The 26,870-nt window shown below is 41.1% G+C and overlaps 2 protein-coding genes across 3 annotated transcripts; both read right to left on the bottom strand.

The window, feature by feature from the left end:
* Nucleotides 1-1,106: 1,106 nt before the first annotated feature.
* On the bottom strand, nt 1,107-12,307 carry gramd1c (GRAM domain containing 1c). 2 transcript variants are annotated; one of them, XM_085418746.1, is made up of 18 exons: nt 12,168-12,307; nt 11,497-11,605; nt 11,065-11,188; nt 10,505-10,605; nt 10,019-10,114; nt 9,846-9,926; nt 8,013-8,131; nt 7,771-7,927; nt 7,457-7,616; nt 7,219-7,362; nt 6,990-7,108; nt 6,737-6,879; nt 5,397-5,500; nt 4,330-4,500; nt 3,855-3,921; nt 3,610-3,729; nt 3,140-3,245; nt 1,107-2,177 (listed from the first exon to the last, which is right to left on the bottom strand). In XM_085418746.1, the coding sequence occupies exons 2-18, from the start codon at nt 11,587-11,589 to the stop codon at nt 2,109-2,111; spliced, it is 1,974 nt and encodes a 657-aa protein (XP_085274872.1). In that variant the 5' UTR covers nt 11,590-11,605; nt 12,168-12,307; the 3' UTR covers nt 1,107-2,108. The 2 variants fall into 2 exon arrangements, with proteins under 2 accessions (XP_085274872.1, XP_085274870.1); XM_085418744.1 differs by having other exon boundaries at nt 11,497-11,602; nt 12,168-12,302.
* Nucleotides 12,308-13,681: 1,374 nt separating this feature from the next.
* atp6v1ab (ATPase H+ transporting V1 subunit Ab) lies at nt 13,682-26,023 on the bottom strand. Its single transcript, XM_085418741.1, has 15 exons — nt 25,865-26,023; nt 22,815-22,916; nt 22,419-22,547; nt 20,979-21,193; nt 20,756-20,893; nt 20,512-20,663; nt 20,257-20,419; nt 20,070-20,178; nt 19,778-19,900; nt 15,911-16,025; nt 15,734-15,797; nt 15,439-15,642; nt 15,211-15,305; nt 14,631-14,802; nt 13,682-14,375 (listed from the first exon to the last, which is right to left on the bottom strand). The coding sequence occupies exons 2-15, from the start codon at nt 22,894-22,896 to the stop codon at nt 14,283-14,285; spliced, it is 1,854 nt and encodes a 617-aa protein (XP_085274867.1). The 5' UTR covers nt 22,897-22,916; nt 25,865-26,023; the 3' UTR covers nt 13,682-14,282.
* Between the last annotated feature and the right edge of the window lie 847 nt (nt 26,024-26,870).

Below are 26,870 nucleotides of genomic sequence, written 5' to 3'. Positions count from 1 at the left end.
GTCTTTAATTATTACTGTATGGAGAGCATATGTCACAGGCAAGATTTAGGAAAATTGACTCAGTCTTGTAGACTCAAAATCTCAAGAACTAGTCCCATCAATGCCTCATCAGATAAGCTAATGTTTTAACATTAATCTCAGTTCCTTCACATGGACTCAAATTGCAACAAATACTAGGAATGACCCACCTACCTGAGCCTTAAATATTAGCCATCTGTGTACGTATCATATTGCATCATGGCTCATTGTCATATCAGAAATATATAACCAAAACAATGCACGCTGTCCATAGTCTGCTTTTTGAATACTTAAAGAGAAAACTAATTTAACATCAAATAATGCTTTTATTTGTATGTTTGTTTGGTGGGGTTCTATTTGTGCTTTTACATAAATGTTTTATATACTGATCTCTTTAGCATGCCTCAGGAAAGCCATCAGGTATAAAATTCTGAATTCAAACATGCAAATGGAAACATTCAAGTAGTAATTTCTTTTTCCTATAACTTAATACTACAAATTGACTATTAATGCTCATATAAGGATAACAGCAATCCTGCCATATGCAATATAAATGAGTCTCCTTGCAGTTTAGTCCCCGCTATCACTACTGTAAGTGAATACTACAGAGGAAATAGAATTTCCTTTGAGGATGAATTAGGACAGACTTGTGGTCAATAATTAAACACTCTCGATCATATTATGTTTCGCCTGTGACAAAATAATGGAGACACATTTGGCTTTAGTCCCATTTAATCTTTTGCTTCCCCCAGCAGAGCATCTATGCAGCTCCTACCAACACAATCTGTGTGTGTTTTGGTTTTGTTTGTTTGGGGGGGTTTTTAAAGAAAAAAAGTCTATATGGCAGTTCTGTCTTAGTTAAGTCAGATTCTTCCAAAGATAAATATCACTTTGTGCCAACACAGATCAGCCTTATACCAGGTTCCAAATCAATCACTGGTGAAACCGTTTGTTCCACTGGCACAACAAGAGAAAGCACCAAACTTGGAAATTAAGCTCATTATTTACACTGAGACATTATTTAGAAAAATCGTCATTAAGAGTTTAAAATATAAATAGTGTTTATATTTAAAGGTTTCCAGGAAAAGTCAAAACTTCTGGCAAAAGTAATATTTATTAAAATGATCAATGACAAGACAGCGACAACAATCAGGACCAAACACAGTCAAATTCAACGAAATTGATTTATACGTACAGGAAAATGGGAGTCTTCAAATTCAAGAATGACATGTGTAAACCTTAAGAATTAAAAAAATAAAATAAAATAAAATAGAACAAGCTTTCCTCTAGTGTTGACAGAGTGAGTTCACAGTACTGAGATAGTCCGAGCCAACACCTTCGCTGAAAGATCACCTCATCAAAAGCATTTTAAACTACAAAAATCGTACAGTTCTCTAAATTTGGATCAGTGCAGAGGAGAGGAGGAGGAAAAACAAAAAAAAAAAAAAAAAACAACCCCTGATTATACCTGAACAGGTGATGAGGATCAGTTCTGGTCTGCTTCATTTAAGGTCCAGGAGAGAACCACAGTGTAATCATTGAAATATCAGCAGGCCAGAATAACTGAAGTATACATGTACAAAATGATTCGAGACCACAGTGTGTAGATGATCCTTCAAGTCTGAGTCACTGATTAGCGGGATTTATTGGGGAGAGGAACGTAAGTCAGCCTTACTCATAAGACTCGTGCAAAAACGTAAATGTGTGCAAAAAGCTTAAATAATATTGACTCACATCCCAAAAATAAAACTAAAGTATTCACAACAGTTCATGTGGCACAAGGCTCATTAAAATAACCATGGAAGCTGCGGGAGCTGAGTGGTCCTCTGCAGAAATCTAAACCAGACTGGTGAAACATAATCCTCCTCCCAGCAGTCAGTCCGCAGCTTAGAAAACAAACAACATCCTGGCACCTGATACCTCACCACAGGCTTCGGGATGCATAACCACGAAGAAAACACGGCATGTGCCTGGGGATGCCCACATGGCAACATCTGTGGATAGCAGAGGTATCCTCTGAGACAGTTCAGTGCTTCAGTGTCGTTTTACCCACAGGGACAGGTGCTTTGTAGTCACCAGGCGTGGCTGCGTCACTGCTGCGCTGCAGTGTGATTGGCTGTTGCAAAATTCTGTTGCAGCATCACCAGTGAAGTACGAAGCTGCAAGGAGAACACGTACAAGACCAGATGAACACCTGTGTTAGGCTTTGAGCTAACATAACAGACTGCCTGCCCCCCCCCCCCAAAAAAACAAAAAACAGATGTGTTCATATTTCTTCCAACTCTTTAGGTTTATGGAGCCTAAATGTGAATCACTCTAAAAAGCTGTGTAAATCACAAGAGTGCCATGATATTAAAACTGTTCTATATTGTGTAAGTCTGCATTTAATGGAAGGAACAAAGACAACATTTATTTACATTTCTTAATACAGGACAAGATATGTTCAAGAGATCAGGCCATCCTTGTCAGATTCTTTAATTTTATAATGCTCCACATATTTTCGACGTCTGGAGTGAGAGCAGGCAAAGAGCTGCAGTCTCTCTGCTAGAATATCTGCAGAAAGTGGTTTGCTTATCCTGCTCATTTAGCAATATTGGTGCCTTCACAGATGGCCATAATTAATTACTCTTATCTCAACTCCACCACTATATATAGCTATTTAAATGTTTGAAGTTCTCACAAATTAAAAAAAAAAAAAGCATATGTTTAGTAAACATGAATCCAAATGTCAGTCTGCCATTTTTCAGGATTTTGGTGCCGTATTGTTTGCAAAGATACGGGAGAACTGCAGTCAGGCTGAAAGACAACACTAAGAAACAGATAATTCCTTTCTTTCCTTACTCGTGCCAATGCCACGATGCTCTGCACTTTAACACAAGCACATGCTTTGCAATTTAAAACAGACCCCATCACAACAGAAACTCATTGAACTATATAAATGTCAGCTGTTAAATGTGCAGTTCAGTCTTGTCACTCAGGATTTTGAGTAAGTCACTGACAGGAAAAAAGGCCTTCGTAATATGCAAAAAATGAGCAAATCAAACCAAAACAGAACAAATCTAAACAAAGGAAAAATATTTACATTTGATTTTGTGATGAACTGGTCTTTTAAACAACCTACCTGTTCTAAGAGGTTAATGGAGTCCTGAAGTACATTTTTGAGTAAGCGCAGCTCCTCTGGAGACCTCAACGCTGCTCCCAGTTTGGATCCATACTCAGCAGCTAAGCTGTTAAATAACAAAAGGAGGAATTCATTCTCATGTGTAAGGTATTTTTGCTACAGAAGAACCAGAAACGGAAACGAAGTGAAGAATGTGAAAGAAGGCCACTGATGTCACTTACATAACACCAAAAATTCACAGAAGCAGACAGTTTGAACACTGAGTCATTAAAACAAGAGCTCTCTTGTGCTGTATGTGGGTTGCTTAAACGGCCAGACAAAACTGGAGGAAGACGAACCCCTTCCTCTCGTCCACCCACACTAAGACTTCTGCTTTCTGAGAGCTTGTGGCAACAGCTATTACAGGTACCATCTATGAACAGTCCTCGGTTATACGCAGGTCACAAAGAAGCAGTGGGAAGTCAACTGACCTGGCCTCGCTCCTCTCCCTCAGGCGATGCTTTGTAGTCAGATACATGCGCTGGGCCACATCCTCCATGGCCCACAGCTTAAAAAACAAGCCTAGATTCAGCATTGTCAGGATCAGCAGACTGTAAAAAAGGCAGAAGGTATTGAGTAATCTGACCAACAGAGCAGGCAGGCGGAAGTGACTAAAACTTTTTTTTGTAAGTCAAAACAAACAGTTATCTTTCTGTGTGTGTGTGTGGTAACTTACACCACACTCATCCCAGCCACTATCGTTGTGACATTCCATCGATACGGACCTTTCATATCTACAGGGCCTGAAATACAGCAGCAAACATCAACACAACAGTTTTTGACTAGCAGTCCTATGAGGATAATATTGCACTCAGAGCACGTCGCATTTGTCAAGACATTTCCTCTTAATGACAAGCAGTTTTTTGCTTGAGGTATAAAAGTTGCTGTTCTCTGAGCGTGTCAAAAGATTGTACCATAACTCTACTTAAGATGACACAGTTATAACAGGTTTGAGTCTTTCCTATTCAAAGTGTACAGTAAAAAGTGTATTAAATGTCTAAGCCCACATTAAGGATTACTTGAATCCAGTTTAGGCCATTACAATGAAAATATCAACTTTAAGTGTTTAATTCAAAGCCAAGCAGAGTTATAATGATCCCACCACCCCATTTTCATAAACTGTAGTTTCATTATTAAAAAGGCGTCAGTACCCATGTTGCCTTCTCTGTGCTGCTCAGCGTCGTGCCTATACTGCTTTTTGTGCTTTGAATGCTCTGCCAGAGTCCGGCTGTAAGTCCGCCTCCTCCTGCGAAGCCCACCCATCTTCCCCGCCTCTCCACCTCCTTGGTTCATCTCTGCTTCCTCCTCCAGCAGTTCTGCTTCTGTGTTGTGTAATCACAGGGCAAAACCAAAAAATATATATAAATAAAAGGAAACAGGTGGGTTAACTCAGCAAAAGCAAAAGTAATCAGCATGAACGGCCTGGCCCGTTTATGGTCATGCCAAAACATCTCAACACTGTATTTTCCCAAATGTTTTTTGGCAGGTATGAGATGTGCGTATGTGTCATTTGTGGTCAGCAGTGGTTTTCTTCTTGGAACGCCGTTCATGTATGCCATTCTGCCCCCAGTCTCCTCATAAACTCTTAACCTTAACTGAAACGAGTGAGGCCTTAACTGAAACGAGTGAGGCCTGCTGTTCTTTTACATGATATTACAGGTTCTTGTGTGACTTGGATGAGTTGTCAATTTAAGTCAGTTAAATTGTCTTTTTTTTTTTTTTTTTTTTTAAATAGTTTTTATCATTAACTCTGTTTCCCTGGGTCTTTTTTCTCCGTGTGTTATAAATAAATCTTTTTTGGAACCAGTACTGGTCTTATTTTGTTGTATTTATCCACGACACCTTAAAAGCCGGTCTGCAAAAATATTGTCGGACATAAACCAGTCCGTGGTGCAAAAAAAAAAAGGCCTCCGATTTAAGTTATCTAATTAACTTTGGTAGGCCAGCCCCTCCTGTGAAGGTTCACCACTGGTCCAAGTTTTCTCTATTAGTGGGTAAGGGTGGTCCACTGGAGTCCCAAGGCCTTAGAAATGCCTTTATAATAGTTTCCAGACTGATAGATGTCTGCAACTTTGTTTCTCATCAGTTTCTTTAGATGGTGCGTGTTGGAGCCTTCGTTCATATCAGATCAGGGAAAAGAAAATCACAGGCTGAAGAAAGGAGACAGGCAAGTGCCCTCTTCTCCCTCCACAGCGTGGAGATGAGGCCGTCTACTCACCCAGATGCCGGAAATTCTCTTCTATGCCGCTCCAGGAGTTTTTGGTAATAAAGGACTTCACGAGGCCCCATGGCTGCTTCTTGTACTTTACATCGGTATACACCCTGATAATGTGACAGAGTAAAATCCAGTTAAGGAGAATAAAAGTAAAAGTCAGACTCACTGATAACATGGTTAACTACACAAATAATGTGTGATGAAGATATACTTTGCATCAAATTAAACAAAGCCTCTGCATTAGCCTTGCTTGCTCGACCCGGTGCTCAAATCAGGAACCAGTATTTAGACAAACCCGTGAAATACTGGGAGATAATGGCGTGTTCAGAAGAGACCAAATCTGAACTCTTTGGATGGCACAATACACGCCATGTTTGGAGTTCAAAAGGCACTCCATATCACCCCAAAACTAGCAGTGAAGTTTGGAAGTGGGAACATCATGGTGTGCGGCTGTTTTTCCAGCATGTGGCACTGGCACGCTTCATATAATTAAAAAGGAAGGATGAACAGAAAAATGTGCAAAGACATTCTTGAGTAAGATCTGCTGCCATCTAGCAGGATGAAGACGATGAAATGAGACAGATCCAAACACACTGCCAGGGAAACTAGGTTGGTTTCAGAGAAAGAAAATACAGCTGCTAGAATGGCCCGGCCAATCACCTGACCTGAATTCAATTGAAAGATCTACGGAAAGGACTAGGAGGTCAGAGTTCATAGATGAGGCCAACACAACCTCCAGGATTTAAAGACTGTAGAAGAATGAGCCAAAAAAACAAATAAAAAAAAACAAAAAAAACAATCACATTTGAGCACCTGCCAAGGAGTCACAAAATCACATCTTAGCAAGTTGCACATGTAATGCAGGACTAACACAGAGAGGGACGACCTTTAATGCTCACATCCACAGTTAACCACCAGTTAACACCATTAATGTTCTGGGACGAAACTGGAGAATCCAGAACCCTGTGAGGTGACCATCCTAACCACTGCACTACTCCGTGCCTAAATGTAAAATGGTTATGTGCAGACAACACTGGTTCATCCACTGAGTTAGCCCAGCCCCCCCCAAGCTTGAAGAAATTATAGGTCTTTGTTAAGTGACTAAAAAAAATGCAATCAGGTAGAGTATAAAGTCTGTAGAGATACTGACTCATAATATAAAGACATGAAAGGTGGGTGAAGGTTTTTACATGGCGCAGTATCTAATTAGGATATAACTGTGCGTTTACCACTTAATAAATGTTAAAATTGCTAGTTTTGTACAGTTTAATATGAAGTACACCTAGCTTTGTCTAAGTGTAGTGCCAAATAAACCAGACCCAGAAAAAAAGTTGACACTTTACCTTAGTCGACATTTCCTTTTAGAGTTACTCATGATGTAGTAGCGGGTTTGAGTGTAGAAGTAGTCATGATAGGGAACGTCATGTGTGTACACCTCCGAGTTTATGAGGTAATATTGACCATCCCTGGATTCTTTGTACAGCGTCTGACAGATAATAAAGTACAAATAAGCAGCCAGGCGTAGTTCAAACAACATTAACATATAAATTAATCAATTTGAGCTGGAAAGCGTCATTCATGCTGATGTAAACACACCTGGTACTCCGTAGCAGTGGAGAACTTCCCAATCAGAGGGTTGTTGATGGTTATTGTGTAGTTCAGACTCCGCTTCATGTTACCAGAAGAGTCTTTTTGCCAGGCAGTAGAGGTGATATCTGAGAACACAAAAGGCAACCTTGAATACTGTGCACACAAGAGCTTTTATTTGCTAGATCTGAATGAAAACTTTTCTCTTTTTTTTTTTTTTTTAAATAAAAAGCCTTACTGGTTATCTTCCGGGCATCCATAAACCTGCGCATAAAGGTGGAGTCGGTGAAGAGAATTCCAAACATATGTTTTGCACCGATGTGGAAAACCCGGTTCAAATACTGTCGACCGGACACCTGAGACAGACCAACGCGGTCCTCCACTGAGGAGAGAAAAGAGGAAGAAAGATATTAAACCACAAAAAACAAAACCACACCTTTTAAGCATGCACCAGGCCCTGAGCGGCATCTTGTCACCTTCTTCTTCGCTTTCCGAGCCGCTTTCCTCAGACATGCCGTTTTCGTTGGCGTTAAGGTCAAGAGAAAGGGAGGAGCGCTTGGAGACGCGCTCCGGGACGAGGCGGTCCAGTTGGGGAGCCGGACTGCGCCTTTGGGATGGGGTGTTACGAAAGTCCTCCTGCAAGAAGACAAGTTTTTCGTATTTTTGTTTTCCTTTGAGGTCTGTTACCATAATTGGATCTGAGGTGCAATTATGGCTAGTTTTGTCATAATTCTTGCAAAAAAAAGATGGATATACAGTTGCAGTATTAAAAACGTGATTGCTTAAATACCAAGTTGGGAGAGCTCTGTGAGCCAATAGGGGAAGGCATTTCTTCCCCTTGAGGTGTGGAGGTGTCCAAGGGTCCATTTTCCACTTCAGGGATGCGGAGGAAAGGGGGCCGCTCTAGTCTCCCTGGACCGTCATCTCCGCCAGGCCTGGCTGTCAGGCTGCAAGCAAACAAATGGGCGACATCAGATTCTAAACATGTCATGCGGTGCGTGTGGCTGGAGATGGAGGTGTAGGTGCGTTTACCTGGTCTGCATGTTTGATTCTGCTATTATCGGTGAGCTATCCATCTCTTCATAGCTTAAGCCAAGATCAAAACCATAATGCTGCCTAACCGTCTGCCATAACTCGTGGCTGGTCAGAGACTGAAAGAGATGGGAAAAGGCAAGTCAACCATGACGTTTTGCTTGAAATGAATGACACGTGAGGTCTTTACCTAGGAGATAAGCACACAGACACACAAAGGAAGAAAAAACTCCCAAACTGATCAAGAAAACCTGCTGTATTGTCACCATGGGCGACAAACTGGCTGGCCTTATCTCTCTGACCTGCATAGATACTCATCTTACACTTTGGCATTAACCCTTGGCAGACAAAGGTTCAAAAGCTTCCATACAGTGTTAATAAGCGGGACCTTCAGTTTTTAGACACAAAACAGTGTTACACAAACAAGATCTTCACTTCAAAATAGATGAACGAGATTATTGTAGACCCGTTTATTCCACTGGAAATTTACGCGTTTTTGTCGAATGAGAACGAATTATTGTTTCACGTGAAACCCACAAAAACGTTTGAGATCCGTACACGCAGGTTTTACTTACGCGTTAAAGGACAACAATCCCACAGCTGCGAGCGTTTACTGGCTCCCAGGCAGTGATCAGTGACCTGGACGCACAGCGCACCCACATTCAGGAAGTAGACAACTCAAGCGAGTCCAAGACGCGCCGCCCAGATTTGCTCCAGTGAAAAAAGGTAAATAGAAAGCTTTTTGTACCTCCCGTTCTCTTATTCGTGAAACAGCCACAGGAAGCTTCTTTATTTTTGTTAGAGTAAACCCTCTGACAGTTTCAACTTCAACACCAGCGAAGCGTCAAGTGCGACTGGAGGCCAGTCGTCAATGCAAATCAGCCGTCTTGGCCACACCTGCAGAGGTCAATGAACTTTTATATTCAGGTGTTTGCGCTGCAGATCCCAGGAGACCCACACCCACGAGAAGAGGCTGCCATAGTGCCAAGGCAGAGGCTAAAGACCGATGACGGGAGAGTCCAAAGTTCAGCGATTAACAAATTAATCAGTGCCGATACCAAAGAGCCTTGAATGGTTCTCATCTTAAACCCTATGATAACCATGCTGGTTATTTTAGTCTCAATACCCAAAACAAAGCTACTGCCTTAACCTGAGTGGAATTTTCCGCATTCATCTCACATTTGAATTAATTTGATCACTTTCAGGAAAAGGAAAAAAAAAAAATAGATATGACGACAATAGTTTCAATTAAAACAAACAAACAAAAAAACGTTATGACTTTGCATGTCCAGGTTTAACACAAGTGAGATATCGTTCATTTTACTATGAAAAAAAAAAAAAAATCCGGACAATACAAATAAAACTGTTCTTGTTTATTCTTATTTGTTTACCTTTACTACACAGGAACACAGGAAGTGGGTAAAAGGTGAAAGCTGACTTCCAGTGGGTTTATTTTAAAAGTACATCCCTCATTTACATGCAGGTTAACACATGTAAATAAAATAAAACCCTTGTGTCTGCTAGACTCGTGAACAAACACCGGTGCTGTGTGCAGATGGTTAACCCTACACGCAATAACTAAACAAGACTGATTACCTCAAAGGAAGACCGTTTGTGGCTGGGGTAGTGGAGCATGATATGTACTCTGAACTGATTAGATAAATGCTCCATAAAGTCACAGGACCACTGGTGTTTTTGGAGGAGTTGCGCACAGCAGTGCTTTTGGAAATGACTATAAATCATGAACTAGTGTTGGACATAGACATGAGTACTGTACCGATTGGGACAATGCGCTGTTGCAGGTAACAACAGGTGGGTGAAGCAGGGCCTTACCTTACCCAGCAGCGTGTTTTCCCACATGCGAGAAAATTCCCGGTAGCTTTTCTCTCTTGCTGAGAAGGAAGTGAAGAAGAACTGCGAGCGAAAATACAAAGAGAGAAACCGAATATAAGCAAATGTGTGTTTTTCATATGTTAAACCAGCTCTGAATGATTGCAGTTTGGTACCTTGTCTGTACTCGTGCAGATCTGGATGGCGTTGGGAATGAATCGAGCAGTTTTCTCTCTCGTCATATTTGTGATGTTTTTAAGTGTCAGAGTGATCTATTTGAAAATAATAATAATAATAGTGAAAGGTTAATGTGAATGCTTGAAGAACAAACATCAGTGTCATCTGTTCACCAATGCAAATATCTAATCAGCAAATCACATAGCAGCAACAGTAGATTTAAGCATATCTACTGAAATTCCAGTCAGGTGAGTGGGGGAGAAAGGTGATACAAATGACTTTGGTTGTTTATTCCAGATGGACTGGTCACAGTGTCAGAAACTGCTTATCTGCTGGGATTTTCTCCACATATCTATCATCAGTGAGTTTAACCTCTTGGGTACAGTGATACTGAGAGGTCAAACACACTGCAACTTAAGAAAACGCCAGCAAATAGTTTACACCCTCGTCCTGCTGCTCTCCATCCTTCTCTTCAGTGTTATTACCTTTGTTCCACGAAACACATTGCTGTAGAAACAGACCCAGTTCACTGAGAGGTAAATGCGTCCCTGTAGAAGTATATCCCGCTGGAGGGCACACGGATAATCTGAGGAAAAACACAGAAGAGCGCTGAAGCAGACACGCCATGTATATAAATAAATGTCTCTGACCTGTGTTTGCCGTTTTTAGGTTTCAACTGCATTTGGAATAAAGATGAGCATTTTCACAGAGAAACCTTTTTGTGAGCAGATCCTTTTAAAATATTGAACTTATACAAACAAACTGGTGCTGAAATGCAGTGCTCATTAAATTGTTACAACTGTGGGTTTCTGGCTGTTGCTAAAAGCTCGAGAAATGATCATTGTTTATGTGACTGGAGGTTCCTGAGCAGCTCTAACATAATAAATGATGTGCACTGTTTACAGAAATTTAATGATGCAAAGACGCCCATAGAGAATTGAATGTCATGACACAAATAAAATAAATATTATGATGCATTTGGATATAAAGAATGGAACTGATGTACACAATGAAAGACCCAACAATGGTAGCCTTTTCAACTCACCCACTAGGAGTCTCTCTGTTTCAGGCAGCTCTTTGAACAGCTTCTTAAACTCCTCGAGCCTCTGTTTGTAGGTTGGCACAGGAGGCTGAGGTGCCGCGAGGCACTGTGTCTGAACGTCAGAGCTCTGACAGAGGAACAGTTCACATTAATGACACGAGGACTTTAATGCAGAGCAAGAATTTGCGAAAGAAACAACAAAACGATGAGATCTGTAAAACCGAGATTAACATGTGTAGACAGGCATGATAAAATAAAGAACATCTCCAGATGATGAGCAGATTTATGAGCCTCAGGGAGGAAACAGCAATCACACCTTTGTGCTGGGAGGAAACATGGCCTCCCACAAGGGGGCAGTGAAAGATTTTCCATGTCACAGTTTATGGCACTGATGAGAGCAGCAGCAGCTTTATGTTAGTTGTATTTTTTCCTTACATCTTCATCTGAGCTCCACCTCAGGTCCGGCAGTGAGGTATCATCTGTGATGTCATCACTGCCCACTCCTGACCGGTTGGATACCTGGTCCATCTGCTCTGCTGCGCTGCTTAGAAGCAAAAGTGCATTGATATATGTGGGTTTATACATTTGGCTATGCTGTAATATGCTATGTTTAAACCATTCGTGCTTTAGCGTTATCGCTTTAAACTTTGATTAGCGGGTGTCAGGACGAGGCGGAAAGCTCTTTTTGGAGGGTTGAACTCTAATAACCTGCAAAATGTCAACAAACATCAGGTCCGCTGGGGAGGTCATTATCGCTTCAACGGAACTGGTTTGACTAGAGAGCTTAGTGAGGATGTGCAGGCATGCCACTGAACAGAAACCTGCACGATCTCGTGGTAAACTGGAAAGCTTACCACGAGCTTACCTTCGGTAAAAGGGCAGGTTTTGTGGCCACAAGTTAAAAGTTGACAGCAGAAAAAAAGTCAGGACTTTAAAGCAGCCTCCCCCTTTTCCCGTTCGCCGAGATAGAGATGAGAGATGGGAGCTATCAGCTGATGTGCAGCCAAGTCAAACAGCTCAAGTTGATAAAAGACTATCAAAGATCAGATACTCTGTTATCAAGCTTATGTTTACATCTCCACGTGCTCTCTAATGAGCGCACTTACCTGTCACGTAGTGGACCCAGGATTTCTGCTATGCGTGACCGAGGTTAAAATAAATAAATAAATAAAAACGCAGCCGTTTGTCCCACACAACTCCGAGGCTCTCCCGAGTTTAAAGTGCTCTTGGCACGCCTTCCTGCAGGTGCATCTTATCCGGCCCAGGGAGCATTCCTTAAGGGAGTTGTCATCTCATTGGTGGTGACGCTCATTGGGCTTCACTCAATTACTTAAATCTTCAAAAAAGGCCCCTCCCTCCTTTTATTTTAGTAATCCTCCAGATGAAAGGTTGATTTCAATTATAGCCATTTGACTGAGTAGCGCATTGTGATTTTTTTTTTAAGTATTTCATATATACCTGTTTACTGTTCCTCAGCCAATCACAAGGCAGCAGCGTAATATATTTACACATGTAGATATGCCCAGGATGATCTGAGTATCAGAATAGAGAAGCAAGGTTATTTACGTGACTGTAAACGTGGCAGTCCTTTTGGTCTGACTATTTCAGAAACTGCTGATTTTCCAGCCCAACTCTCTCTAGTTTACAGAAAATATTCTAAAAAGAGAAAATATCCAAGTAAAAATGTTTTGTTAATGCCAAAGGCAAGAAGAAAATGGCCAGACTGCTTTGAGGTGACAGACAGGTGACCGTAACTTTACAAAACCACTGTTACACTCAAGGTTTGCAGAAGAACATCTCTAAGCACACACGTGTGAAACCTTGAAGCAGATGGGTTACAGCAGCAGGAGACCACACATGGTGCAGGTCTTGTCAGCTGAGAGCAGGAAACTGAAGCTACAATTTACATTTTCACCAAAATTGGATGATAGAAGACTGAAAAAAAAAAAAAGTTTCCTTGTCTGATGAGTCTTGATTTGCGCTGTGACATTTGGATGGTAAGATCAGACTTGAGCATAAACAGCATGAAAGGATGTATCCCATCATGCCTTGGCTCAATCATTCAGGGTGCTGCTGCTGGTGTAATAGTGTGGGCGCTATTTTCTTGGCACACTTTTGACCCCTTAGTGTCAATTGAGCATGATTTAAGACAACAGCCTACCTGAGTATCATTGCTGACCGTGTCCATCCCATTATGACCAGTGTACCCATCTTCTTACTGCTGCTTCCAGCAGGATAACACACCATGTCTCAAAGCTGAAATCATTACAAACTGCTACCTTGAACTTGACAATGAACTCACTTTTACGCTTTATACTTTTTTGACTTTGAGGTACAACTTATGCTACTTATTTAAATTATTTTTATGTTGTGTTTAACTTGATATTTAACTGCTAAATTCACATGAGATTAAGACTATTTTATATTAGATTACAAGCACTAAGATTCAGCTGTTGCTTTTAACCAGTAGTAATTAAGGTAGTTAAAATGTTAGGCAAATCGATCCTGAGGTCAGGAGACTACACAGTATGTGTGATATGTGGGGAAACCAGTTTGACAGCTCCAGCAGTATCATCAGAAACAATGAAGTCAAACAGGCGACGACACCACAATGTCTGTTTTTTTTCTCATGTTTTAATTCTTTGGGAGTAACATGATGAAAGCACTGGACAGCAGAGCGTTGGACTCTTACACATTCACACAGCAAAGTACACAGCACTGCACAGCGTGAAACACAACCATAAAAACAAAAAGAAACAAAGCCTTTACGTCAAAATGCTGGCAATAAATAGACTGATCTCATTAAATTTATATTCAATACTCTTCTGTACAGATGGTCTGTGAATTACAATACATCAACTGAACAATCCTCTTCAGGAAGAGCAACACAACACATAGGATTCATGTAAACAGAGAAAGGAATTACCAAGGTGAAGGGATCCCTGTTTCATACACACATCTAATTCACATACACGCACACATGATCGATGACCATGCAGAGGATCCAGAGTGTGCCGATACGAGGCAACGAGTAATAATGAATACAGTACATCTTTCTCTTTTCCCTCCACATGAAATTTCACATGCACACACTCTCACACGGTGACTCACAGAGGAGCACAATTGAGTACAGATAGTTTGAGGGATACATGGAGGTGGAATGTGATTCTGCAGTGGAGGGGTCTGAGATGAAAACTCGAAAGATTGTGACTGGTGGGCGCCTATTCCTCCAAGGTACGGAAGGCGTTCTGCATGTCCTCCACCAGCTGTGCATACTCGGCCTTGATCTTGGCTTCACCATCCTTAACCGGGTCCTACACGGAAATAAACAGGAATAAAGTGTCAAAGCTCGAAAAGAAAACGATCTGTGTTGGCTTATTTAATCCAACAGGTAGAAACAGGTTCTAAGTTAACTTTTGACTTCTTGAAATCTTGCTGCTTAAAAACTAACACAGAAGAAAAAAAAAAAAAAAAAAACTTCTAAACCAAAAAAAACAAAACCAAAAAAAACAGATGATGGAAGAACAGAAGAAACATACGGTGGCTTTTGCATGTACACCTGAACACACCTTGAATTTCATCGAGCTGATCTTGTAGAGGATTTCTCCCATGTGCTCCCTGATTATGGCCCAGGTGATTTTGTTGTCGCTCTGAGCTGTGGTTTCCACCGCGTGCCGTGCCATGTCATAGAAAGCTATCATGTTGGAGAGAATGCCCACTGTCTTGTAGAAAGGACAGAACCTGAGGAGATTGACAGCAAAGAGTCAGGAAAAAAAGGAGCTAACTGTAGATTAGGTCAAGAAACGGGGGAACTTATGATTTATAAAGAGTAGCTCTAGGGCCAGACTTACTGCTTTGCAGCAGCACAACCTGGGTTTCGCCGTTTGTTTGTGCAAACTGATTTACTAATGTTTATGAAATGCAATTTACAGCTAAAACTGTGATACCGCGATTGCAATGATATTTAACGCAGAAAAAAGCATCGTATTTTTTGGACCTGGACACTATTTTGGCCCCGTTTAGTAAATATGCTGCTATTAATCTAATGATCTCCACACAGAAATTACCCAGCAGTGAATCATCATTTTTTTCAAAATCTGAGCCAGTAACATCAGTTAAGGTTCAAGTCATGTAGGCTATAAATGTTACCTGTCATAAGGAGTGTAACCGTTCTGCTGCAGGAAGTCATCTTTGATCAGTTTGGCCACTTCCAATGTGATTTTATCTGTTTCTGCCAGTGAAGCCTGTCAGAGATAATGACACCTTAATTTATTCATGTGAAAAGACTTCAATGAATTTCTGAAACACGCCAAAATGGAACCAGTGAACAAATTTTTTTTAGGATCTGTTTCTGGCTTTGTCTCTGTGGTAAATTACCTTTCCGACAAGCTGCACAATCTCTGCCAGGTCCTCTTCCTCCTGCAGAATCTCCTTCGCCTTGGTACGCAAAGGTACAAATTCAGGGAAGTGCTTGTCGTAATATTCATCCAGGGCGCGGGTGTATTTGCTGTAGCTGATGAGCCAGTTGACGGATGGGAAGTGCTTCCTCTGAGCCAGCTTCTTATCCAAACCCCAGAACACCTAAGAGGGGAAAAAATGGGGGAAATAATAAAGCACATCTGATTTTATAAAGCTCATCCAGTCAGCGTGGGATCAGAAGGTGATCCTTTACCTGAACAATACCAAGTGTGGCTGAGGTAACAGGATCAGAGAAGTCACCACCAGGGGGCGATACACTGGAAAAAAGCACAAACATTTTCATTAAATTGCTGTATTCAACTTTCTGTTGCCTCTCAAAAAAAGATGTGCAGAGTAATGTCTCCCTCTACTGATGCAAAGCTGTACTCACGCGCCTACAATACTGACGCTGCCTTCCCTCTCTGGGTTGCCCAGGCACTTCACTCTTCCGGCACGCTCATAAAAGGAGGCGAGTCGGGCACCCAGATACGCAGGATAACCACTGTCTGTGGGCAGATGCAGGAAATAGCTTTTTATGCTGTGCCAAGTACCACTCTGCTTTTATTTTACCAAAGACCGAAGCACCAAAGCACACCAGCTCCACTCTAATGAAATTCGAAGCTGTCAGCTGTTTTCATACAGTCGCTTTTGCAGTTTTACCTCAAACAACACAAAATGGTTTAATTCATACTTATGGGTCAATATTTGTTCTATCTATATAAAGTCAAATGAAGATAAGAGAATGGCATATATGCTATATGGAGTGCTATTTATATAGTGCACTCATACATACATTCATGAGGTACTTTATTCTATAAACGTTAAGTATTCCATCTACAGAGATGGATTCTTTTTTTAACGGTCTTACAATGCCCACTGTCGATCCTGTTATAGCTGAACAATTAGATGCCCCTCTTAGGCTGGATGAAATTGTGCATGCAATCAAGACCATGCACAATGGTAAGGCACCAGGACCTGACGGGTTTTCAGTTGAATTTTTAAAAACTTTTATAGACAAGTTAGCCCCACTACTTCTTTCAGTGTATAATGAATCTTTTGAACGTGGTCTATTGCCCCCTACATTGTCTCAAGCACTAATTACTGTTCTCTTAAAGAAGGGTAAGGATCCTACGTCTTGCACCTCGTATAGGCCTATTTCACTGCTGAATGTTGATGTTAAAGTCTTGGCTAAAATTTTAGCAATTCGCCTTGAAAAGGTTCTTCCTACTATTATTTCAGATGAACAGAATGGCTTTATTAAAGGCCGCCAGCTGTTCTTTAATGTCCGCACGCTTTTGAATGTCATTCTTTCCCAACACTCAACCACTAATCCAGAAGTAGTTATCTCACTTGATGCTGAGAAAGCTTTCGATCGTGTAGAGTGGAGCTTTCTCTTTGCGGTCTTGCAAAGATTTGGTTTCAAGGACAGATTCATTTCATGGATTCGACTGTTGTACAGGGCACCCCAAGCCAGTGTCTATACAAATGGTGTTTCCTCTGGCTACTTCTCATTGTCACGCGGGACGAGACAGGGTTGCCCCCTGTCCCCCCTACTTTTTGCTATTGTAATTGAACCCCTATCTGTAGCTTTGAAGGCCCTTCCTCATTTTCGTGGTATTTCCCGGTCAGGCCTTGACGTAAAATTGTCTTTATATGCAGATGACCTGCTTCTATATGTTTCTGATCCCTTATCTAGCATACCATCGATTGTGTCTCTTCTAAACAAGTTCGGCTCTCTGTCAGGTTACAAAATAAATCTTCTTAAAAGTGAATGTTTCCCCATAAATTCTTTAAGTCTTACACTTAAACAATCTGACATTCCTTTTAGACTTAGCCCTGCTGGCTTTAAATATTTGGGAGTTAACATGACTCGTACTGTGTCTTCTCTATACTCTTCCAATTTCTCCCCTTTAATGACTCAAATTCAATCAGATTTTCAGAGATGGAAATCGCTACCTTTGTCCCTAATTGGTCGGATCAATGCTGTAAAGATGAACATTTTGCCTCGATTGTTATTTCTGTTTCAGAGTATTCCTATATTTTTACCTAAAGCTTTTTTCAAAAAGTTAGACCAGCTAGTTACATCGTTTTTGTGGGGAGGGAAACACCCCAGGGTGAGGAAATCATTATTACAGAGACTGACATTTGATGGTGGTCTTGCCTTGCCTAACTTTTTATTTTACTATTGGTCCTCTCATGTTCACAAATTGACCCATTGGCTTGAATCTCAAGACCTGCTGTGGTGCAAACTGGAACGCCTGTCGTGCACTTCCTCATCCTTAGAAGCTTTATTATTCTCTCCACTACCACTTAAGCCTTCTCATTTCACCCAAAATCCCGTGGTACAGTCTAGTCTAAGGGTCTGGTCACAATTCAGGAGTCATTTTAAGTACATCTCTGCGTCAGTACACATGCCCATCACGCAGAACCATCTGTTTACTCCTGGCCTCATTGATGGTACCTATGTACAGTGGAAGCGTCATGGTATTAATACATTTAAGGATCTCTATAAAGATGGCACTTTCTTAACTTTTTTAGACCTGTGTTCAGAAACAAATCTTCCGGCTACCAATCTATTCCGTTATTTTCAGGCACGGCATTGCACTTCTGCTCTCTTCCCCTCCTACCCTCTTCTCCCAAATGTCCAACCGTGGGAGGAATTCTTATCCCTTAAACCCAATAAGAAGTCAATTATATCTTTAATATATAAACAACTTATGGATTTAAATGTCCATTCCGTTGCTAAAATTAGGGGGGCTTGGGAGCAGGAGTTAGGAATAATTTTTTCGGATCAGCAATGGGAGAAAGCAGTATCCAATGTCCGTCATAGTACGTCCTGTGCCAGGTTACAACTCATCCAGTTCAAGGTGTTGTACAGGGTTTACTATTCAAAGTCTCGTCTGTCTGAGATTTACCCACAAGTGATGGATCAGTGTGAGAGATGTCATGCCACCCCATGTGACCTAGGCCATATGTTCTTTCTGTGCCCAAGACTCCATGGCTTCTGGAGTCAGTATTCAGTTATTCTTTCCAAAGCTCTTGGGACCCAAATCTGCATGGACCCTTTTCTAGCTGTTTTTGGGCTTCCAGTCAACACTGGTCTAACCGACCCTACACACTTCAAAATATTAGCCTTTACATCACTTTTGGCTAGACGTTGCATCTTACTCCTTTGGAAATCTTCAAAGCCACCTTCAGTTTCTTTTTGGTTTAGAGATGTGATGTCATCTCTTAAATTGCAAAAGATAGGCCTTGTGGCGAAGGGCAAATACAGAGAATTTTATTCTATCTGGGGCCCCTTCGTGGACTATTGCAAGTCATTAAACGCTCTACCAGCTGATTAATATCATGTCTCTTCCCCCCCCTTTTTTTTTTTTTTTTTTTTTCCCCCCCCCTTTTGGGGTTTGTGTTTGTTTTGGGTTTCTTATTAGGTTTTGTTTTGTTTGTTTACTTAAGCGTGTGTGTAGATGTGCCTGTGTGTGTGTTATTGTGTCTGTTCATGTAAGAAAAACTAAAAAATATGTGAGGGGAACAGATTGTGTTGTCATTGTAAACTACTGTACACTTGTCTCTCAATAAAAATATATAAAAAAAAAATAAAAAAAAAGTATTCCATCTACCTCACATCGACGGGCAATTTATAACTACTAATTAATTTAGCATGCATGTCTTTATACTCCTGGAGGACGCACAGAGAACCCATGTAGGTAATGGGAGAACATGTTAACTCTATACAGTAGGGCCCTAGCCAGACTCAAACCAGAATCTTCTTGTTGTGAAGCAACAGTGCTAACCACTGCACCACCGTGCTGCAAAAGTAAACTTACATTTTCAATTGTTGCTGTTTTTCTATCAACCAGAAATACACTGCAGAAGCTTGAGAAGGCCTTTTGTTCAACGGGCAGCTTGTTTCAGTTGCTCTGTTGTTTTTATTTAAATGGCTGTGCTTTTAAAAGTGAAAATAGGGTCCATGTACGAAAATAAAGCAAGCGTACTGTTCCTGTTACTCCCATGTATATCTTTAGAAAACCTGATATGATTGTGATGAATCTTTTGAACATTTCTCACAAGCCCCTCCTGCTGTTGCGTAGCTTAGGTGAAAATTGGACTAAATCCACCCTCAAAAGACTGACTGTAACCAGCTAAATCTGTGTTACAATAATTAGGAGATCCTTGAATATTTTCTTCCCCATATTAGACCCTAACATTGCGCCCTAAAATTTTAAAAAGCTCTGCTCACATGAGACTTCAAACTTACCAGCAGGCATCTCAGCTAGACGTCCAGAAATCTCCCTGAGAGCCTCAGCCCAACGAGAGGTGGAGTCGGCCATCATGCTCACGTTGTACCCCATGTCTCTGAAGTACTCAGACAGAGTGATTCCTGCCAAAATAAACTGAGTTAGAAGGCACAGCACATGTGAGCCAATTAAAAAGAATCACACGAGGACAGTGAGTGAGCAATCCCTTAAGAGTGAGTGTTCTTCATTATAAGAGGATCGCACAGTTAGGGTGAGAGATAAAAAGTACTTTAGGGTACTGTTAACAGTCACCTGTGTAGATGGAGGCTTCTCTGGCAGCTACGGGCATGTTGGAGGTGTTGGCCACCAGCGCTGTTCTCTTCATGATGCTCTCCGTCTTTCCATCCACCTCCATCGTCAGCTGTCGCCCAAACAACACTGTCAGTTACCTCTGAACAATAGTTTCCTTAGAAAGGGGTGCCAGTACACTGCCACTTACTTCAGGGAAGTCTCTCAATACTTCTGACATCTCATTTCCACGCTCCCCACAGCCTACGTAGATGATGACATCACTGTTGGAGTATTTGGACAGGGACTGGGAGATGACAGTCTTTCCACAGCCAAAGGCTCCTGGGATAGCTGTGGTTCCTCCTTGCACACATCTTCAAACCATGAAGAGAAGAGATTAGGAAAACCTTTCTGAAACAAAAAAATCATCAAGGGTAAAAGGTCTGAGGGAGAATTTGAGACTCACGGGAAAAGGGCGTCCAGCACTCTCTGTCCGGTCAGCAGCGGGTGATTGGCGGGCAGCTTCTCTGTGACAGGCCGCACTTGTCTGACAGGCCACACCTGCACCATGGTGAACTTCTCCTTCACGCCTTCAAACTCCAGCTCCATCACCACATCCTGACACAGAAACACACGCGACATCAGCACAAATCAACGCCTCACAAGCTGCTCGTAAATTACAACCGCAGCTGAAGGCATGTCAGACTCACAGTGATATCATAGTTTCCAGGCGGAGCCACGTAGGTCACGGTGCCTCTGTTTTTAGGAGGCAACATGATCTTGTGCTTAATGAGGGAGTTCTCGTACACCATACCGTAGATGTCGCCGCCTGTGATGTGACTGCCAACCTAATAGAGTGAAAAGAGATGTACAGTAAATCTAATTCACCCGACATCTCAGACTTTTCAAGAAGAAGTCTCTACAAACTCCTACCCGCAGACTCTTGCTGGGAGAAAAATCCCACTTGAGGTCTCGGTTGAGGGCTCCAATATTTACACCTCTGGGAATGTAGATGCTTTGTGTGAGGTCATTAATGTCCTTCAGAGGTCGTTGGATACCATCAAAGATCGAGCCCATGATTCCTGGACCCAGCTCGACTGAAAGAGGTTTCCCCGTGCGGAGCACAGGATCGCCCACAGACACACCAGCTGAATTCAAGCTCAGAAAAATCATCAGGGTTTGGGTGAATTAGTTACCACCTGAGGACTAAGATAACCCCAGTTTGATTATTTTATAAGCAGCAAGGTGTTCAATAGTCTTGAACTCCCCCCCTCATTTCTTTATATTTTAGCTGGTAAGTGGGAAATGGACGCAGAGATTTGAAACATTTTCTAACATGCAGGGAAAACAGTATTTGGCAAAACTACAACCTCGAAAGTCAATATTTGGCATGACCACCTTTCTTCTTCAACACAGCCTGAACTCTCTTAGCCAAAAATCTGTTTTAGCTACAGACACGACTTTAAGATACTGTTCATCTGCTGTAAACAGATTTTAGGTGTTTTTGTCCTCCGTTTGTCCAGTTTCCTCCAATTTCTTAAGGACACACTTCAGGCCATGCCGTGTTTTTGTGACAGGCTTCTAGTAACAACGTTTCTAAGCTGTCTGTCATGTATAAACAAAAAAAACCTGGTTTGTCCCTCCAGTTACGTGCCTTTTTTTAAGCTTGAATGAGTCAACAAACAAAAATACATTCCTTTGAAAATAGTCAGTTACAAGGACTAGATTGAAGAGTCCTTGTCCTTTGAAAGACCTTCGGAAAACACGGAGAACTCAAGGCTTGCTCAAGACTGCTTTAAAAAAAATACAAAATCGTTTTGGTTTCTACACAGAAATGGAATGTCTGTTATATCCAGATTCACACGCTCTCATTAGGAATTTACAGCTGTGACTTAATCCATCCAGTTACATAAAAGATTATTTTTTATAGTAAAGGGTACAGTAGCTTTTTCCAAATTAATTGACTACGTCCTTAAATACGGTCAGTGATGACCCCAAAACAATCTGGGTAAAAGACACAGGATGCCTTTGAAATGCTTGAGCATCATTATCCTTACCACCAGTTAGGGATGGAAGTATACTGACAATTAGATAGTAAATACAGCAGTAGCTTAGTTACACTGATGTTATTAATACTGTCCTAAACAATGTCACCTGCAGCTCTATCAAACTTGCTGCAAGAAGCATAACAAATGATGCACCCACTTTAGTGAATCTACCACAAATCCAGGGTGGAAGAAAGAGACCGAGTAGCATGAAATGGAGAAATCCTGCAACCAAACCCTATCTGACTGTTTATATGGACATCTTCTTCTTGTTTCAGGATCAACTTTTATAATATCCCATAACAGCAGCGTAATAAAATAAGGATACATGTCTCTTCATAGACCTGGATGGTGGCCATGTCTCCCTCCAGCCTGATAATCTCTCCCACCAGCTCACTGTGGCCGACACGGACCAGCTCATACATGGCTGCTCCTGCCATGGCCGTCGCTGTCACCACTAGAAGCACAGATGAGATGTAATCATAAGAGTGGTTGCTTTTTGTTTGACTGAAATGAATTTCGCTGTTTGTTGTAAAAGCAAAGTTGTTGTGCCTTTGTAGGATAAAATAGTGCTCACAAAACCTTATTGTTGTGACCAAGACTGAGAAATACAGATGTGGTTAAATGTGTTTGTGTCATTACACCTCCTCAGTTTTTTCTGGAAAGTGGTAATAATGTGTTAAATATGAAAGAGGAGTTTCATAAGGAGTATGTGGTGACCAACCTGGTCCAGAGACTCCGTGAACGTATCCAAACTGGCTCTCCCTCTCCTCATCCCTGATCTTGGGCAGCTTGGACATGTCCATCTTCACGTTTATTAGTCAGACTGGAAGAAAAGAAACATAAGCAGCTGTTACTGACAACAACTTCCCTTTTTGTGACAAATTTAAAATGACAAATTAGTTCATTTTCAGCATAAAGCCCCTACGAGAGTTCAATTCAATTTTACTTATATAGCACCAAATCACAACAACAGTTGCCTCAAGGCAATTTATACTGTAACCTAAAGACTCTGCAATAATAAAGAGAAACCCCCAACAATCCTATGACCCCCTATGAGCAAGCACTTTGGCAACAGTGGGAAGGAAAAACTCCTTTTTAACAGGAAGAAACCTCCAGCAGAACCAGCCTCAGGGAGAGCACCCCGGTTACCATCTGAGGACAAAGATAATCCGCGTTTGATTATTTTTATAAGTATCAATTTGAAACTTCTCATTTTCAAGTTATTGCATTCACAAACTTAGGTGCCCATGGTGCCCGCCCAGCAGCAAGTAAATGGGAATTCAGCTGGGAAGTATTTTTGCAGGCCAGTCGAACTCTTATTTAACCACGTAAAAAGAAACGTTCATGTTTAGAGTGGCTGGATGGGTAAAACCAAAGCCTTATGAGGAAATAGGAGAGGTAAAAAGAAATACTGAAAGTTAAAAGAACACCAGCACACATCTGAAAACATTTCAACATAATTACTAGTGAAACGGTGACCACCGGTGCTGAAAGTTCAAAGGCGGTAATTACAAAAGCCACCTTTAATGTGCTGATTCAAAAACTCACAGCAGCTCTCAAAAAAATGTTTCATTTTTCTTATAACACATAGACATTCTGTGTATTCAAATGAATTTGAATACCTCTGTGATGAACTGGCAACTTGTACAGGCTGAGTGGGTAAGCAAATGGATATATGAATGTGGACTTTTGACCAGAATTGGACAAATTTATATTTTCATTATGAGTTCATTTAAATTTTTTCCTGGCATTATGCTGACTACTCTATATTGTCTCCCCCTGTAATAACCATAGAAACCTTGAAGAATGCACAGCATCACTGCTCAGGGCTCCTTGTGTTGCTGCAGTCTCAGCATCAGAGGCAGAAGTAGGCCACCTCACCAGCCAGTCCACTGGCCTACTACAGTCAGTCAGTGTGGCACATCCGGCTAACACTAGTGGGGGATCCCACTGCATCCTCTTTTTTTTTTTTTTTTTTTTCTTCATATGAAGAATAGGGTGCATCTTTCCCACATCAGGCTGTTCCTTTTTCTGCTATATTTATACCTCACAACTCAGCCACATGCAGCTGTAACACAAGCTGCCATGAGTCGTGACACAGACCCATCCTCACAAAGCGCTGCCTGCAGATGCTCTGCACACATTCGAGATCAGCTTTATCTGCTAAATATATTCATTACTTGCAGTTACATCAAGAAAATATGCCTATATTGTGGATTTCTTTTTCTGCTCCCCCCCTTTCTTTCCATCTTTCTACATCTATGTCCTTTATTGCCCTTCCTACTGATGCACGGATCTTCCTGCTCACGCTAGGCTGCTTGGCCATCTGTGCTGGAATAAAGCAGCTCCACCTATTGATTAAAGCAAGAACTGCAAGAGAGATATACATAGGAAGGCTTCACTGCTCAAAAACACCAGACTAAATTTACTGGTTTTAACTGGATAATACTGGTATTATCCAGGGAGCTCACCTGGAAAACCTGTTAGTGTACCAGAGGCAAGCCTCTGCCCATTTGATTAATAACATCACAATAAATAACAAAAGAATTACACATAAAACATCAAATATGTCTTCTTTTAAAGCAGCACAATAATATTTATTGGAATAATTAACTTCTGTATGTAATAAACCCACAGAGTAGCACTTTTTCATAACTTCCAGATACAACAGCTATGGAAAAAGTATTCTACATGACACTAAGTCATATGATCCTGGCACATGACTGGCTGCCCTCAGACGATGAGTCTCTTTAAGGAAGTGGAACACCAGCATGGTGAAAAACTGGGAAGTCAAAATCATAACTGTCTATGTGGAAACTCTGGAGATTTTCTCCCACCTGACTGCAATACTTCATATATTAACCTCCTAAGACCCGAACTCTTACACGGCATGCATATTTAATTTCTCTTTGATATTTGGGCATATTGGGGCGCGATGAATGTAAAAACAAAGAATTACCAGATTTTTTTTAACCTTATTTTTGTTTTTAAGAAAAATAAGAGCCACATATGAGGATATTCGTTTAGAATTTTGATAAAACAGTAGCTGTATAATGTCCTTGTAAGTGGATATCAGGCCCTCGTAGAGCAAAATTTCGTATTTTGGTCTAAATAGCCCAAAATGTGATGTCCACATATGTGGACGCCAGGTCCTAGGAGGTTAAAGACAATTTACCACAGCATTAATATACTAATGTGGGCAACAATTGACGGCAAGCCTCCTGTTGGGACCAAATGTTACACCGATAAAACAGCTTATCAGACAGCAATTGAGGAGTCTGTAGTGAGTTTAACCCGAGTGTCCCTTCTGACCTGTATGAGATGTTGTCTGGGTAAAAACAGGCTCAGTAATATTACATGTAAGTGAGGTGATTCTGCAAAGCATCCTGACATGCAGATGTTAAATGAAAGTCCCATGGACGCAGGTAACGCTGCTGATCGAGTGCACAATATTCGAAACTATAAACTAGCCAGTTGTTTAGCCACAACAGGAAGAGTCTGAAATCCGAATAATAAAGCCGGAAAAAATAATGTTTGTAATTTCCACTCGGCCATATTTTGTCCTTACGTTAACAACAAGGTTAGCTAGCTGTGTGTGTGATTAGGTGTTGTGAAAACGATAGCAAGACTGGTTTGTCGGCCTGGGTGGAAAAAAATGCTGTCTCTACTATTCTGCTGCATAGGGATTGCTAAACGGTTTCACTGTACACACGCATCCAAATATACTTCGTAATATTAAAACGACGTTAAAATGAAAAACGGGATATTTACCGTGTGGCTGTGAAGTGTCCGTTTACTGTCTTGGTTCGAGAGAGGAACGCTGGCTGCTGCAGAGCGTGACAGCGAGATCAGCTGACTTCATTCACTCACCGCTTGCTTTTACTGCGGGCTAGCGGCAACTGGCGCCATTTTGGATCCTCCCCTGGACTACCGGAAAGATCTCTAACTGGTGGATATTTGTGGTCATTTAACCTACTTAGCATAAAGCACGACTCCGAGCTCATAGCTTCTCATATTGTTGTTGTAAACCCTTGTCTTAAATTATGTTTTCACCTTTGTGGTAAATTGGTTTTATGGGAGACTACGTAAACTTTTAAGTACACCTTATGTGAGCGAGCGTAAACCCACAGTGATGTAAGTTCTGTTGGTATGCAACGATAAACAACCTATCTACATTACATAGATCATAATGAGCCACGGCACCTTATCTCTCATGTTGTTTGATATCTTTTCAGCAACGGTTGAGCCAAAATGGAGGTGCTTTCACAACTCCCGGTTTATCTTTCAGGTGGTTTAGGAGTAAACGATAAAAATGTAATTTTGATAAAATACATTTATTTAAATATGTATACATACCCCCAGTTTGTTTGTTTTTTTGTTTTTTTATTTTTTTTATTGGGGGGTGTATTTATTGGGGTAGTTTCTCCAAACTACAAATTTACAGAACTACAGGGCTCATGGGTTTTTCTTTCGCTTTCGTTGTGTAACAGAAAATCTCAGCATCCATATGACCAACACTGTATTACTTATATAAACTAATTTCGGATTTCCTTTTTTATGAGTAGATAAATATAAAAAATAATTTCAGTAATATATTTAGAAAACTAAAACGATAGATTTCATTGAGTAGTAGTAATCCAGTTCTGGGGCGAAGACGTAGGCGCTTTTCCCCCAAAAAATATAATGCTTGCTTTCGGAGGTCAGACAAATGCATTTCACACGCCTCAATGTCACACCAGAAGTAAGGTCCCCTTAAATAATGCGAGACGAATACGAG

The sequence above is a fragment of the Rhamphochromis longiceps genome, linkage group LG9, assembly GCF_057381845.1.
Source record: "Rhamphochromis longiceps isolate RC_006_pf linkage group LG9, R_longiceps_female_GT1.1, whole genome shotgun sequence".
NCBI lineage: Eukaryota > Metazoa > Chordata > Actinopteri > Cichliformes > Cichlidae > Rhamphochromis > Rhamphochromis longiceps.
The sequence above is the reverse complement of the archived record's forward strand: the minus strand, read 5'-3'. Positions and strand labels throughout refer to the sequence as shown.